Source organism: Trachemys scripta, chromosome 4 (genome assembly GCF_013100865.1).
Source record: "Trachemys scripta elegans isolate TJP31775 chromosome 4, CAS_Tse_1.0, whole genome shotgun sequence".
Classification (NCBI taxonomy): domain Eukaryota; kingdom Metazoa; phylum Chordata; order Testudines; family Emydidae; genus Trachemys; species Trachemys scripta.
In genome coordinates, this window is record NC_048301.1 from 82,104,495 (window position 1) to 82,119,469 (window position 14,975).

Sequence of the window (14,975 nt, forward strand, 5' to 3'; positions counted from 1 at the left end):
TTGGACTTTTAAGCTGGTGTGATCTAATGCTGGTGTAGCACCATGAACTAAATATTGGAAATCTGTTTCTATTTTATTAGCTGCGGCATTTGGAATTTTATGAACCCATATCCTTAATATGGACTTGTTATTAGATCATGTTTAAACAGCTCATTTTAAGGAAAGAGCCTGATGTTGATAGAGAACATAGGGATAGAAATTTAAAAGAATGTCTTCTTTAGATTACTTATGGCACACATCAGTCTTTTTACAGGACTATTTAAGTCTGTGTTAGAAGTGGCTGCACTAAGAAAGTTACAACTGGAGACTGTGCCTTGTTGAGACTCATGCTTGGCTAGTTTCTCCTTGTATTCAAACCCCAGAGCAGATGGGTCCTGCCTCTCTGTTTGAACACCGAATTTCCCTCCAAAACCACTCTTATAATCTGAAAAAGCCACATGTAATAAAGGAGGGGAAAAGGAACAGATAAGTTTAGTTAGAAACATTCAAAAGACATAACCAGCAGCAGCAATTCTGATGAATCAGGAGTACTTTTAGAAGAATCTGAACACTCATTTTTAAGTGTATATTCAGAATGTCAACAATTCCACTTGGGATTAGGAAGAGGCCAGCTCCACTTAAATTAACAGGAATATAATAGAGACAATTCCATGTTCTTAGCTATATTTTGCAGCTCTTCCTATACTGCAGACAACACTTCTCTGCCCAACTGTTTATACTGTATACGTGCACTCAGATATTAAAATATGTTCATGATCAGATTATGTCTGTATTCATATGTACTCAAAAGATAAATATAATATGAGAGTAGGACAATATTTAGGAGCAAATTAAGTTTATTTCATGGATGCCATCACATTTGTACTTTATAGCCCAGCTTTGAAAGGAATACAGATCAGAAGGAAAAAATCCTAAAGTTACTCCTATTTGGCATTGTCAAAAATAAGGAATATTCTTGCTACTACTCTGAAGAAAAAAAAAAAAAAAAATCTGTGTTCAGAACTATGTTCCATTCACTGATAGCTGTTCTGGCACAGCCATTTTGATATAAGGGGCTAAGATGAGGGCACAGATCATCCCTTCTCACAGGAAGCTGCGAAGGGAAAAGACTGAGATCCCCTTTCAGTGTGGGGGCAGCACGGACTGGTCCACTGTGGAAAAGACTATGGCTGCAGACCTCCCCATCTTCATGGAGGCCATGAAAATCTGGGTGAGAAGGAAGAGGTCAGTATTGCTAATGCTGAGTTTCTACCTCCTGCAGGTGTGGGTATACATTGGGGGGGGGCATTGGGGGGGGGGAGGAAAACAAGGCAAGGAAGAGGAAAATAGTTTGAGTACAGTGAGCAGGATTTGTCCTGGTATATGAACTGGCAGTTTACATAGGATAGGAGTCATTTCGGAGAGGCTGGCTTCCAAAATTTTACTGGGGGGGGGGGGGGGAGGAGGAATCAAGAATCCAAGCTAAGTGCACATTCATAAGGCTATTCCAACATATCTCCTGACCCGCTAAATCAATATTTTCAGTGGCTCTCAATACCAGTCATGACTTGTTAAACCGGTTGTAAAGACATTCCACCGACTGCAACACAGTAACGTTTCAAACATGGAGAAGCAACTACAATGTTAGCTACTATGAAACAGTTTTACCAGAGCTGCAGAGAAAATAAACTGTAAAATGAACCAGAAGCATGTTAAAAGTGTAGTTAAGAAGTTGAACTCAAACATACCTTTCTGGGATTCGTGCAGTTGCACTTTCTCCTGATGATCCCAACCAAGTGCACATTTATCCTGTCTGTCTGTCTGTACACCAAACTTGCCTCCAAATCCTTTCACATAATCTATGTACATAAAATTCCACAAGCCATTAGTGTGATTGTTACAGATAACATTTTGAACAAAATAGGGATATTATAGATGAGACAGTTTATCCCCTAGTATTTCATTAACGGTACTGAATTATTTCCATGGTCCATTTCCCCTTGCCAAGTCACCTCCCCAGTGGGGAATGGGAAGCACAGCAATCCGAAAAACTAATATAAAAGTCAGAAAGTGCAGAACAGCTCACCCCCACAATACTCTGATTTACACTGTAGTAAGTGTCTCAACATTCACAGAATAGGTACATGGCAGATAAGAAAAGGACAATTCTGATGCATGCACACCTCCTCTACGCTACCAAAAAAACATATTATGATATGGTTCTTTATCCAGATATTATTATTATTGCTGTTTATTATTTGTATTATAGTTATAAAGTCATGCAATCTGATCTGCATCTGAAGACCATCATGTCCTACTGACTTCTGTGAAACTCCACATGGGTATCAAAGTCCTCCCATATGGATCAGATTGCAAGACTGGGGATGGATTTTGCAATTACATACTTTCTAGTTTAAAAAAAAAAATCTCACTGACAAGAATGCTGATATTTTAACAGTATACTTCCCAGCTTTGAGGTTCTCACCCTTACTTAAGAGTGTTAGACTCAACCCATAAACTTTATTAAATAAAAGTATGTAATAAAAACCTTTCTGTGATTCGTGCTTTTCTGTTTTGCCTTGATATTCAAAGCCAACTGCACTTTTGTCCACTTTGTCCTTGTCAACCCCATATTTACCACCAAAGCCTCTGGAATAATCTGGAGACAGGAGTAAACAGAGTTTTATTTACAAATGTACAGTAATAAGACATTATTAAGACAAGACTGCTTCAACCACAGCCACTTGTTTTAAATTATGTATTAGAAGAATACTGACATCCCTGGCTAATCTAGATCCAGGATATTAAGTCTTAAATTCTTCAGAACGTATCACTTAACGTTTTCCCCTTAAGCAGGAGAAAATAGAACAGCAGTGTCAAAGCTAGCCAAAGCACTGAATGATGTGAGGAATTTTAATCTTTCAAAGAGTTCAGTGATAACTAGGCATTGAAACAGTGAAATTACAATGGAATTCTAAAGCTACATCAAGAGCAGTATGGTCGCCATTTAAAAAAAAAAAAAAAAAAAGGTTTGTTACTTCAGGTAATAATGTGATGCAAATATATTATTTAGCACTGGTCAGAAAATGGGAAGATTTTGAGATAAACGTGTCCCTTTGTTTGCTGAAAAAAATTTAAACTTTTTTTTTTTTTTGGTAAACAATTTTTTGACCAGCTATAACAACACTATATTAACTCTGGAAATCCCTAAGTGTTACCAACATATTAGTAAAATTTACATTTTAACTATCGGGCGATTTTGTTAGAAATACCTCACTGCTGTATTTGAGCACTTAAGGTTTTAATATTAGATTGGTAAAAAATTTCAAAAGTTGCCAGAAGTTTTTTTTGCAAAAAGTTTGTTGATCAGCTCTGGTTACAATGTAATTGAAACTTGACCTCCACTTGGAATCCTTGTGTTCATTAAACTAAAGTGTATGGTTTAAAGTTCTCCTTCAAGAAGAAAAAGTTTTCAGTAACTTTTAACGACTTATCTAGTGTACATAATGATATCAAATATCTATCAATATTTACCAAAATGAAATATTTTACAAGACTGTTCCTGGTAAATGCACCTGCACCACATAAAAAATAGAACAAAAACCATGCATGTCGACTAACCTTTTTGAGATTCATGCTTCTCTGTTTTACCCTGGTAATCGAAGCCCACTGCACTCTTGTCTACTCTGTCGGCCTGCACTCCATATTTACCACCAAAACCACTTGAGTAATCTGAGTCCAGAGAACAAAACACAATCAAACACATGGTGAGTTCATGTGTCATAGTCAATGTTGCAATGCAGAAATCCAGAATAATATCTCAGTTTGAAAATAGCTACTAGCCCACAAAATAAAACTTACAAACACAACAAGCAGAATTTAGCATAGTACCATGGCTCATGATGTCACAAGTATGTGTCAGTGTTCCCTATTTGTAAATCTGGATGCTGTTAAAACTTCTGCCGAAGGTAATTTTGTGTTTTGCGTTTAGTCTGCCCATTCATTTATAGTTGTCCAAAACACAGGAACCATTTACTTCATTAATATTAACCCCATTAACACTCCCGCCCCCAGAAGAGATTAAATGCAAGGCTATACTCTTATTTTGTTTTCTAGCAAGTTTTAAACATTAGTATGATCTTACTCCTCTACTTCTTGTCATATAGGCAGGAGAGGGCTGGGGGTGAAGATCATCACTGCAAGGAGAGGGAAGGGGCACAGAATAGAAAGGCTCTGCTATGCCCCATTCTCCACTAGCATATAGTCCTTCTGGGAACTGGCATAAGTTAAAACTGCCCCTGGGGGTTATCTTCACCAGGGCCAGGTGCCTGAAATCTAGGGAGCAGTGACCTCTCCCAGACAGCCCCACCCATCCCCCAGACTTTCCAGAGAACCCAGTCTAAAGTATTGGGGGTGGGGAACAAAGGACAAGTCAGACCCTTAAAGACAAACAGAGCATTTCATTTTGTTAAGGCCAAGTGAGTAGTTTTTGAGTCCACTTACTACAAAAGAGTAGTAAATCATTTTGGACGCAGAATAATTGGATAGCTGACAATGCAGGTTGAGGCCCCATTGTGCTAGGCACCTTACAAACAGTGTTTCCTCAACAGTTTTATATACAAGCTATTGTAGTAGAGTCTTATAACAAGTAGCTAATATTGATAACAGTTATTTATTTACATACACATTCACCTCAACACTTTACCTTTTTGAGAGGCATGTTTCTCTGTTTTCCCCTGGTATTCAAAACCCACAGCAGACTGTAGGAGAAATAATACAGTAATAAGCATTCCTAAAAAAAAGTCAGACATTAGTAATACAAAATAGTCTACTTCAGCAGAAAAGAAATCAGAGCTTAGTGATGCTCCAAGCCTCTTGGTTCTGGAGCATAAGTGTCTGTTTAGATTTCCGGGCCAATATCCTCAAAACATTAGAGAGGAACAGATCCATTAAGCTATCTTTCTCAGCCTCCGCCAAAGCAGATTGTTCCCTGACGTACATTAGGGTCTTGTCAGGTTTAGTGATTCAGTACACTGGAGCTTCCACCACTTCCAGCGGGAGGTTATTTCATCAGTATTAGGTTCACTCCCTCTGGGGCACCTGGCATTGGCCACTGCCGGTAGACAGGATAATGGGCTGGATGGATCCAGTATGGCCGTTCTTATGTTCAGTCTGGGAAAGTTTCCCCACCTTGATAGTCAGCCTAGTGGTTCAGTTTGCTAGGTGCCCCAAACCATGCTAAATTCCCTCCCTACTTGGTGTTCATCTTTCTGGTCACATAAACATATGTAGCTTGGCTAACTGACATGTTTTCAATCTTTTTTTTCAAATCGGGCCATCCTTCAACTTAATTGTGGGGGAAGGATTTTTGTTTCTTAAGAAAGTATTAATCCATAATAACCAAAGCCAATTTACTGATATGCACAAAGTACAGTGCTAAAAATGAATGACAGTGATGTGTTACACCTAGCAGTAGCAGTTTTTAGCATGATAAAACCAATACGCTATGTAAACTGATGAACACAACTGCTGTAAGTAACTGGAATACTGTAGGAAATTACTAACCTGGTCAACTCTGTCCATTTGTACTCCAAACTTGCCTCCGAAACCTCTTACTGAGTCCACTTGGGAGCAGTGTTTAGAAAGCTTAGATTGATATTCATGGCCAACAGCTGACTGAAAGAAGTTAGAAATCCAAAAATGGATTACTGCATCTAACAAAAATGGTAACACACTATACTTTGTAAGTCTAAAAACAAAGAAGTTTGAGATTAGGCACCACCTAGAGGCCTATTTATAATTTATGTGGCTCTTTAGACATGCAAATTGTCAGCATTAGTAGCAGTTGCACAGTGAAAGCCATGCATGTTAAGTGTCCAATTCTGCAAAATGCCCACATAAAGATTTCTCATAGGAATAAGAATCTGTAGGATTGTGTCACCAAGTTGTCAATATAGTCCTAGGAAAGAAAGTGATCAAAATCCCAGGAAAGAGTCTGGAAGCATTGAGTGAGTGAGTGTTTCACCCAGGATTTATAAATTAAACTACAGAGGTGGTAAAAGGAAAGATATTGAATCAAATCCTATTGCCATGATCCAAGGCTTAGAAGGGAGCCTTCACTTCCAATAAAATACAAGGAGTGATAATTGTGTATGCAGCTATAGACCATATACAGTAGAAAAATGATCACTACAAACTTAAACACAAGATACTTCTTGGACAAAAGAAACTTCGTAGAATTCTGCAAGTTTAAAGCAAAAGGCTAACATCAAAGGCTGCCTAAACCGAATGCAGCATTCACATCCACCAGACATTAAATTTATCATTGGATAGCAAGAACATTTTTTTAACATAGGCATGATGTGGTATTACATTAAAAAAAACCACGAATTTTCATAGCCTAAAAGAAATAATCATTAATTTAGGAAAACAGGAATGACAGTTCTGGAAGATAACACCATCCAAAAGTTATGCGGATAGAAAATATACTTCCTCATATACTATGTTAATTCTAGTCAAATGTCATTAGCTGCCTCAGATCACTAGTTTACTATTTGAGCCCCATGCAACTTGAACAACAAAACGTGTTTCTAGGAACGCTATTCTTATTTCACTTTGTTGCCCAATCACTTCATTATACTTTGGCAGGGAATTTTTTAAACCAGAGAGAGGGGAAAGTAATTTGACTCTATTTACAAACAAACACACAGTTATCACAAATTCCTGTCTTCGTAAGCAGACAATTTCAGATAGAGAATCGATATCTGCTAAAAGACTAATGGTGATCACTGTAGTAAAATCAAAATAATTTCCATTGCAGTAGAAAAGTAGGCAGCTAATTGTTGAAAGGTATTTGATTACTGTAGTAAATATTAAAACTAAAATAATTGAAGTTAGTTCCCATGATCATTGGCACATTTCTGTTTTATGGTACAGAAAGCTAGAGTTATGGCTATAAACAACTTCTGGCTAGGGCTATCATTTACATTAATATTTTCATTCAGTTTGCTACAGGAAGCTGCTAGACATTCTCTTTCCCAAAGTCTATATCAGAATAAAGACTCTTACCACTTCCCACCATTTGCTTTTCAAGTTATCACTGTTAAACAGTACAAAATGGCAAGTGACAGTACAAAGCACATTCCATCTCTTATCAGTCAACAGCTTTTCCAAAGCCTGGTTTCATGACCATTTCATGGCTTAATGTGGTTGTTTTTTTTTTCCCTCCCTTCTGTTCCAATCAGTCACTGGAACATGAGCCAGGCATAACATCTTAAAGTACAATAATGTTACATTGAATTACAAAGGAGCCGGGAGCAATCTTCAAATAAGACAAGATGGTATGAAATTACACACTAGAAAGTGCATCCTACTCTATCTACTGATAAAGCTTCAAATTTGCACTAATATAATCCCCAAACCATGCACTCTGTGTCCAAACTGAATGATTTGGTCAGATACTGGGAAATGTGACAAGGAAGAGGATTTCTAGTATCCCTGTGCTGAGCGAAAGGGCTCTGCGATTACTAGTCCAATCTAATGGCTGGAGCTGCTGCCACAGCCCTTCCACAACTCCTCTCCACGAATGAAAGGTCTGCTGCATGTAGCTCTGCCAAAGATTGAGGAGCTGAGTTCTGTGGCATAGATCTCTAGCTCTGGCTCACAGCATGTTGTCCAATGCAGTGGAATGGCAATGGTTCCACTGTATCAGGCCGCCCTGTACCCACGGATCTGTAAATGAGTGGGAGAGGTAGAGAATTGGTTTTGATTCAAGTGAACATATCCTTATATCAGCAGAACCCTGGCAGCTATATAATACTTGTGCTTTAGTTTTTGATGGTTTTGTGAACAATCTGCACTGAACATTTAGCCATTGAGGAATGCTTATTTTTCATTCTCAGCCTACTGGGATATGTAAAAAATACTAAAAGCCTTGATTCCCATATCAACATCTTTCTCTGTAGTATACAGTACCTGCTTTAATATCTCTGACAGACATATATGGACTACACTGGAATTTTAAACCCAACTGAGCATCCCTGATAAAAGACATTCAATAGGAAGATGTTAGGTGGAGTTCCATACTGGAATTCTTGAATATCTGACTAAATGAATCACCTGGGCTCAAACTTCTACTATCTACTCAGTCCAGAGAGGCGTTCAAGCAACTGGCCTGAAAATTGTATGTGAACATGTTATCATTGAAACACACACATACATTTCTTAACACTTACCCAAGCTGCTTCCATGAGTCAAGATGACTGATAATACGATACAAAAATGAGACATGCACAGCCTACACCAGAATCCAGCAAACTACATTTTGCAGTCAGCCTTGCTTTGAGAAGTTTGCTGCTGATTCAGAGAGCCACTAATAGGTGCGTGCCAACCTGAAATCCTTGTGAAATGAGCAGTTCAGTACTGGCATAAAATATAACACTGGACTCTTTAAATGAACACAAGTTCACCAGAAGCCTTGGCTAGCTAAGCAAAAGAGTTTTGAAAGTACCTCCAGCTGCAAAGAATTATATTCTCAACACATAGAGAAGTGAAGCTTTGCTGAACATAATATTATGAAGCAATTGTCCACTTACAAAATGTGGAAATTATTAATCTGAGTATAATAAAGATGTTGCCAAATTCTGTATGCCAACTCTGATTTAAATGTAGGTTAGACACTTCTTTATAATTCTGACCAACCCAGTATGCCTCTTTCATGTAGCTTGTTGATAATGGGTGGTGGCTAGTTTTCAGTGACAATGGGTTTTTTTAAGTGGGGGTGGGAGGAATTTTCAAAGCAGTGCAGAGAATTTATTCACACATCTTTGTGGAAGATCTGTGGCTAAAATCCCCCTGCACTGTTTTGAAAGTCTTAAGCAGTATGTTTAGCTAGGTGTTTCTCTTCCTGCTTTAACAAATTCAACTAATTAAATCAGTACGCTATCTGTTTTTTCTTCTTCCATGGCACCACATCAGAATGGAAAGCTTCTCTTCCTATTTCATAACTAAATACCAAGTGTCAAGTACTCAAAGATGTAACTCTGTATATTTAAAAAAAACCTCACTCCACTGGAAACCCGTGGTGAAATAGTACTCTGGTAGATTTTAATTAATCCTGGAGCTCTGACCCATGCAGTTATGCAAGTGATCAGTTAGGTCCACATCTAACTTATGACATTTAGACTTTAGGGCAAAATCCTGGCCTACTGAAGTCAATGGTTAAACTCCCATTGAGTTAAAAGGAAACAGGATTTTGCCTGCAGTGAAGAGCTAGGTAGATGCCCTTGAAAAGGAAAGGACTGGTCTTTTAAAGGATAAATAATTGTATGGCAGTGTTTCCCAAATGTGGGACAGCGCTTGTGTAGGGAAAGCCCCTGGCAGGCCGGGCCGGTTTGTTTACCTGCCCCGTTCACAGGTCTGGCCAATCGCGGCTCCCACTGGCTGCGGTTCGCCGCTCTAGGCCAATTGGAGCTGCTGGAAGCGGCAGCCAGTACGTCTATCGGACACGGCAGGTAAACAAACCGGCCCGGCCCGCCAGGGGCTTTCACTACACAAGCGCCGTCCCAAGTTTGGGAAACACTGTTCTATGGTATTGTGGTATCATTTTAAAGATCTGTTTGCACCATCACAAGTATTGATAGGACAGACATCCAGACTGTTAAAATTTTGCTCTTTTACAAAAAGTTAAGTGTTATAAATACAGCACTATCTGCAATATTTGTTATTAGCTCCCCCCACCCCCCAAAAATTGTTTACCGTCCCCTTAGAAGCAGTCTTAGCATTTGTTTATTTAATGCATTCAGTTAGAATCCTAAATGGATGAGGGGAGGCATAAGTAGCCAGCATTAGAGAGCTTGGAGCCCACAAGGTAGACTTAATAACTTAATCCAATAATTATCTTACTCCAGTTCTCCATCGATTTCTGTTAGTTTGTTTTAAGGGTACAATGAGGTTTATATAACAAAATTTCTGTGAAACTATGGCGCCCTGCCTACAAACAAACCAAAATCTGTTGGATATGCTTAATAGGTAATGGAGTATCTTGGAAGCCATCTTGCTAGGTAAACACAAAGTTAGTTAAGCAAGAAACTAAAATGTAATCTTATTTAGGCCTCAATATTTTAACTCTAATTTTCTTACAGTACAGTATTGTGCTGTTTTAAATATTGACTCAATAGTTTATATTTCAAAGATTGCAACTACTATCTGCCTAAAATACAAAGCCATTTTCTGGATATCTGAGTTATTTCTCGCTGCTCATTTTTTCATGCTTTTTTGAAGTGAGAGCTAGCTTCAAATTCAAGAAAAGATAAATACATTTATTTATTCATTCATTCTAAGACAGTCTCAAGTACACAAAGAATTGATGCAGCAAATGAAATAGAAAATTGATTTATTCATATCTAGGTGCTTTCTTAATTTAGAAGAGAATCTTTAGAAACCTACACATTTACAGGAGGAGAGAGAACTCAGGGCCATGAATTTCTGTTTATTGCCCGTGACCTGTCCATGACTTCTACTAAGATTACCCATGACTAAATCTTAGCCTTACTAATGAGCACATGGCATAAGCAAGGCAATGAGGTCTAAAAATCACAAGACCAGGAAGAGGTGTGGAGCACCAATGCACCAGTTCTCAAAAAGGCTTCCCTTTGTCACTCACAGATGACCCATTAACTCCCTTGAATAAAATGAGACACAGGACCTGATCACACAGAGCCTAGATCTACAGAAAGGTTTTACAAGTATTTACTAGTGTTAGTGGTGTGATATTTTGCTGACAGTTACATCAGCAAAAGCTCTAGAGTGAACACAGTTATACTAGAATAAAGATGGTTTATACTGCCATAAGTTATTTTGATTCCCAAACTGAAATAATCTATAGCAGTATGAACACTTTTATACAGATATAACTGCATCTACACTAGGGAGTTTGGCACTTTTACTGTACTGATATCATTAAAACAGCAAAACTCTCATATAGACAGGCCTAATTCACAAAAATAGTCCCATCTCACTGACTACAATGGAACTTAGGTGAGTAAGGCTTGCAGCATCAGACCCATCCACAATACATCTCCTGAGAAGACATTTTACACTTACTTTATCCATACGGTCTTGTTCCACACCAAACTTCCCTCCATAGCCACGGGAAGCTTTTGGTCCTGTTTCAAGCTCTTTCTCCTTGAGGCTCTGGTGTTCTTGGAACACATTCTCTCTCAGCTGGTGAATGCTTTAAAACAGAGAATCCAGTAGTTATATAATAAAATGTTATAGACACGGTTAACGTTAAGACTTCCTCAGAGACAAGACTTTCTACTTGATGTGCTAATTTTACACCCAAAAACCTGATCTTACCAGGATTTATCTTTTAATCCTAAAGTTAAGTGTACAATACGCATTTCATTTTTTTTTTTTTAATCCTTCAGTACACCAAGCACTTCAAGTCTGGTTTTAAGAAGTTTGACATTCATTTCATTGTGAAATCTGTTTTCAAAAAACAAAAAATCCAGAACAAACCCTTCATTTTAAGATCTACCATCCTGCATTTGGGCTATAACAGGGAGGAGTAGTTTGCTATTTGATATTAATCCTGAACAGTTGATTACCTAGTTACCAAATATGATTTTGTTTTTGTTTACCCTATGTAGGTATTTATATGGCCCTCATCACTGTAGCATTCTCTCTTCCCTTACTCACTTCTTTCTTGTTAGTTCTCTCCTAGTGTGGGTTTTTTGTGGGGGGAAAGGGGAAAAACAGACTGTAAGCTTTTCATGTCAGGGACCATCTCTTCCAGTGCATTTGAACAGTACCTTCTACAATGGGGTCCTAATCCCAGTTGGGGCTTTTGGACATTACCCTAATATAAAAAACAAGGAGGAACTGAAAGTAGGTTGATTTCCTTTCCCCTCCGCAACCTCTCTCTCTGGAAATAGGAAAAGAGGCTGGGTGTAGGGGGAAAACCAGTGATGTAAGCTTGAAGACACTTTCCACATGAGTTTAAAGCTGCCTGAAGCATAATTGCTATATATTTAGACTGTAAATATCAGCAATGTACTCCAGAGAGTAAAACCGATCCCTAAAGTACACAAGAACAGCTGTACTGGGTCAGACCACTAGTCCATCTAGCCCAGTATACTATCTTCCGACAGTGGCCAATGCCAGATGCTTCAAAGAGAATGAACAGAACAGGGCAATTATCAAGTGATCCATCCCCTGTTGTCCACTTCCAGCTTGTCAGTTAGAGGATTAGGATACCCAGACCATGAAGTTGCATCCCTTATCATCTTAGCTAATAGTTATAGTTCTGGCATTCGCAATATCCCCAGCAATAAGTTCCACAAGCTGACTGTGCATTTTATGAAGGTGTATTTCCTTTTGTTTGTTTTAAACCTGCTGCCTATTAATTTAATTGGGTGACCACTGGTTCTTGTCTAATGTGAAGGGGTAAACAACACTTCCCTGTTCGCTTTCTCCACACCATTAATGATTGTATAGACCCCTATCATACTGCCCCCTCCTTAGTCATCTCTTTTCCAAGCTGAATGGTCCCATTCTTTTTATTCTCCCCTCACACAGAAGCTGTTCCATACCCCACTTTTGTTGTCCTTCTCTGTACCTTTTCCAATTCCAGTTTTTGGAGATCAGGTGACCAGAACTGCATGGAGCATTCGACATGTGGGCATAGCATGTATTTATATAGTGGCATTATGATATTTTCTATTTTATTATCTATCCCTTTCCTAATGGTTCATAACATTGTTAGCTTTTTTCACTACTGCTGCACATTGAGCAGATGTTTTCTGCTCAAAGTAGGCCATTTAACTATTAAAAATGTCATATACTTCAGTAGTTCCTTACTTTCAGCATTTGTGACCTTTTACTCCTTCAGCAAACAATGGGCACCTACATACTACAGTGACTAGTGCCCTATGAATATGTAAGATAGAAGGAAGAGCTAGAACACTCTTTACCTTTCCAATGCAGAAGTCAGTTTTGAGACTAAAATTTCAAGCATGCCTTGTTAGGAAGTACGAGATTGAGAATTTGGTTGTAAGGCAACTTACCATTTAAACAAGCTTGCGAGCTGATGGTCCATTGTGACATATGCATTTTCCTTTCTGATAGAGGCTAAAATATTGTTACAATATATTTTGACATGCCAGAATTTTTAGAAGTTAGACCAACCATTTTTAAAGCTAATTCTAGGAATATAGGGCCTAAATCTATCCCCAGGAAATGGAGCTGTGTGTACCGCCTGACTCAAAAATGTACATATCATATGGTGATATACATCTTTTCACCTGAGCACAGCTGAGCACCAGTGCGTAACTGTGACTATTACAATGAGCAATTGTAAAACCTGTAGCCAGAGAGCAAGACTTTTAAGGTGCCTGCAGACACAAAGGAGGCAAGAAGAATCATGTTTCCAGTGAAGAAAACACTATAACATCAATTCTTATTTTATTTTACAACTAGAGATGCTGGCAGCCATAAAGGACTAGCAACTTTGGAAAGGATTTGTGTAACCAATGCTCTATAGAGAGTCTCTTATATTTTATCCATCAGGATGTAAGTTACTAAGGATCTGAACTTATCAAAAATTGCCTACATTAACAGTCACAAAGGAATCAAGAAGAAGAGCTAGTTTACTTGATGTGTTCTTGATGTCCAGATCCTTGCACAGTTTTAGCACCCCAGCGCTGTTCTTTCTCACTCACATCATTCTGTCAAAGACATGTAATAAGTTAAAAATTATTAGACTTTAACCCAAGATTTCAGAGTTTCAGCACTTCGAAAGCCTTAAGGTTCTCTCATGCCACTAAAACTAGAAAGATTAATTAACAACCTCACTGCCCCATTCACCTGTTTCTACTACAATCACTTCCCTGTCTTTTCTTTCATCGCCAATGCATAGAACATACTCCCAGTTCAAAATCATTACAAGGTCTTCATTTAAACCCTTCTCTTTTTCCTTCACTGCCCAGCTAAATAAAGCAATTTAATCAATCACACACACGCACAAAAGAATCCTAGTTATTCTCTCATACAGGTTGCCAAATATTTCCCATCTACTCTGCATATTTTGCTTAGATGTAGCTCTTCAGAGCAGGAACTATCTTCACTATATAGCATCATCAGTACTTAAATAATAAAGTTTGGGAACCATACCTCAAAATCAGGATCTGTCTCCCAGTCATCAGCTCCATCACTCTGGTTGACAGAAATGGCGTGACCTGCAGTAGCCTTCCACATCTGAAACATCATCAAATGAAGTACTGTCACACTGGAGTTACATTTAAATTCATTTCACATTATGACTGGGTTGATTAAGGACTAGTCCAATATTCCGAATATACTAGAGAAGTAAATTATTTAACTAGACAACATTTGTAATATTGGCAGTTACAGCAGATGTGGTTACTAATAATATCAGTTGTCCAGTTGCATTTGCAAACCAGACTGATAACTCAGTGTGTTTTTTCTATTGACATTATAAAAAGGCCAGAAATAATCATTGGCATTCTTTCAAAGAGAATGAGGAAGTTCCTTCTGGTAAGAGTCAACATGTGTGTGCTTACTTCATTTATTAGTAACATGTGATAAACCACTACCATTAATTAGAAAATCTATTTGACCAGAGCTCATCAAAGTTTGCTTCACAAAAAAAAAAAAAAAGACATTAACACTCAGATACTATATGTGTACTTTGTCTTAAAAGTAACATTTTTTCTAGCCTTTAGTAATGATGAGCACAGAAATTGCTAAATGCTATATTCTGTAGGTTTCTTTCATGTTTTACATTAATGAGATTCATATATCAAGTATTATGAAAACAATCTGAACAATTTAAAATGTTTGAATACCATTTTGATTTAGAAGGCATTTGTTCACTTACATGCAATAATAGTACACAGACTACATTTTTAAAGATATGTACATATTTTAATCAATTAATATCTTATATTAATGCTCTGCATAATGTTTCAGTATAA

General features: G+C 37.9%; 1 protein-coding gene across 4 annotated transcripts in view; it reads right to left on the minus strand.

The window, feature by feature from the left end:
- Nucleotides 1–14,975, minus strand: part of CTTN (cortactin) — a 35,483-nt gene that overhangs the window by 16,609 nt on the left and 3,899 nt on the right. For 2 of the 4 annotated variants that reach the window (XM_034769730.1, XM_034769731.1), the window contains exons 2-10: nucleotides 14,152–14,235; nucleotides 13,633–13,706; nucleotides 11,083–11,212; nucleotides 5,545–5,655; nucleotides 4,685–4,739; nucleotides 3,601–3,711; nucleotides 2,528–2,638; nucleotides 1,728–1,838; nucleotides 314–424 (exon numbers count right to left, since the gene is read on the minus strand). In XM_034769730.1, the coding sequence (XP_034625621.1) occupies nucleotides 314–424; nucleotides 1,728–1,838; nucleotides 2,528–2,638; nucleotides 3,601–3,711; nucleotides 4,685–4,739; nucleotides 5,545–5,655; nucleotides 11,083–11,212; nucleotides 13,633–13,706; nucleotides 14,152–14,235 (898 nt within the window). Of the gene's footprint in view, nucleotides 1–313; nucleotides 425–1,727; nucleotides 1,839–2,527; nucleotides 2,639–3,600; nucleotides 3,712–4,684; nucleotides 4,740–5,544; nucleotides 5,656–11,082; nucleotides 11,213–13,632; nucleotides 13,707–14,151; nucleotides 14,255–14,975 lie in introns of those variants that run through there. The other 2 variants (XM_034769729.1, XM_034769732.1) reach the window with 2 other exon arrangements.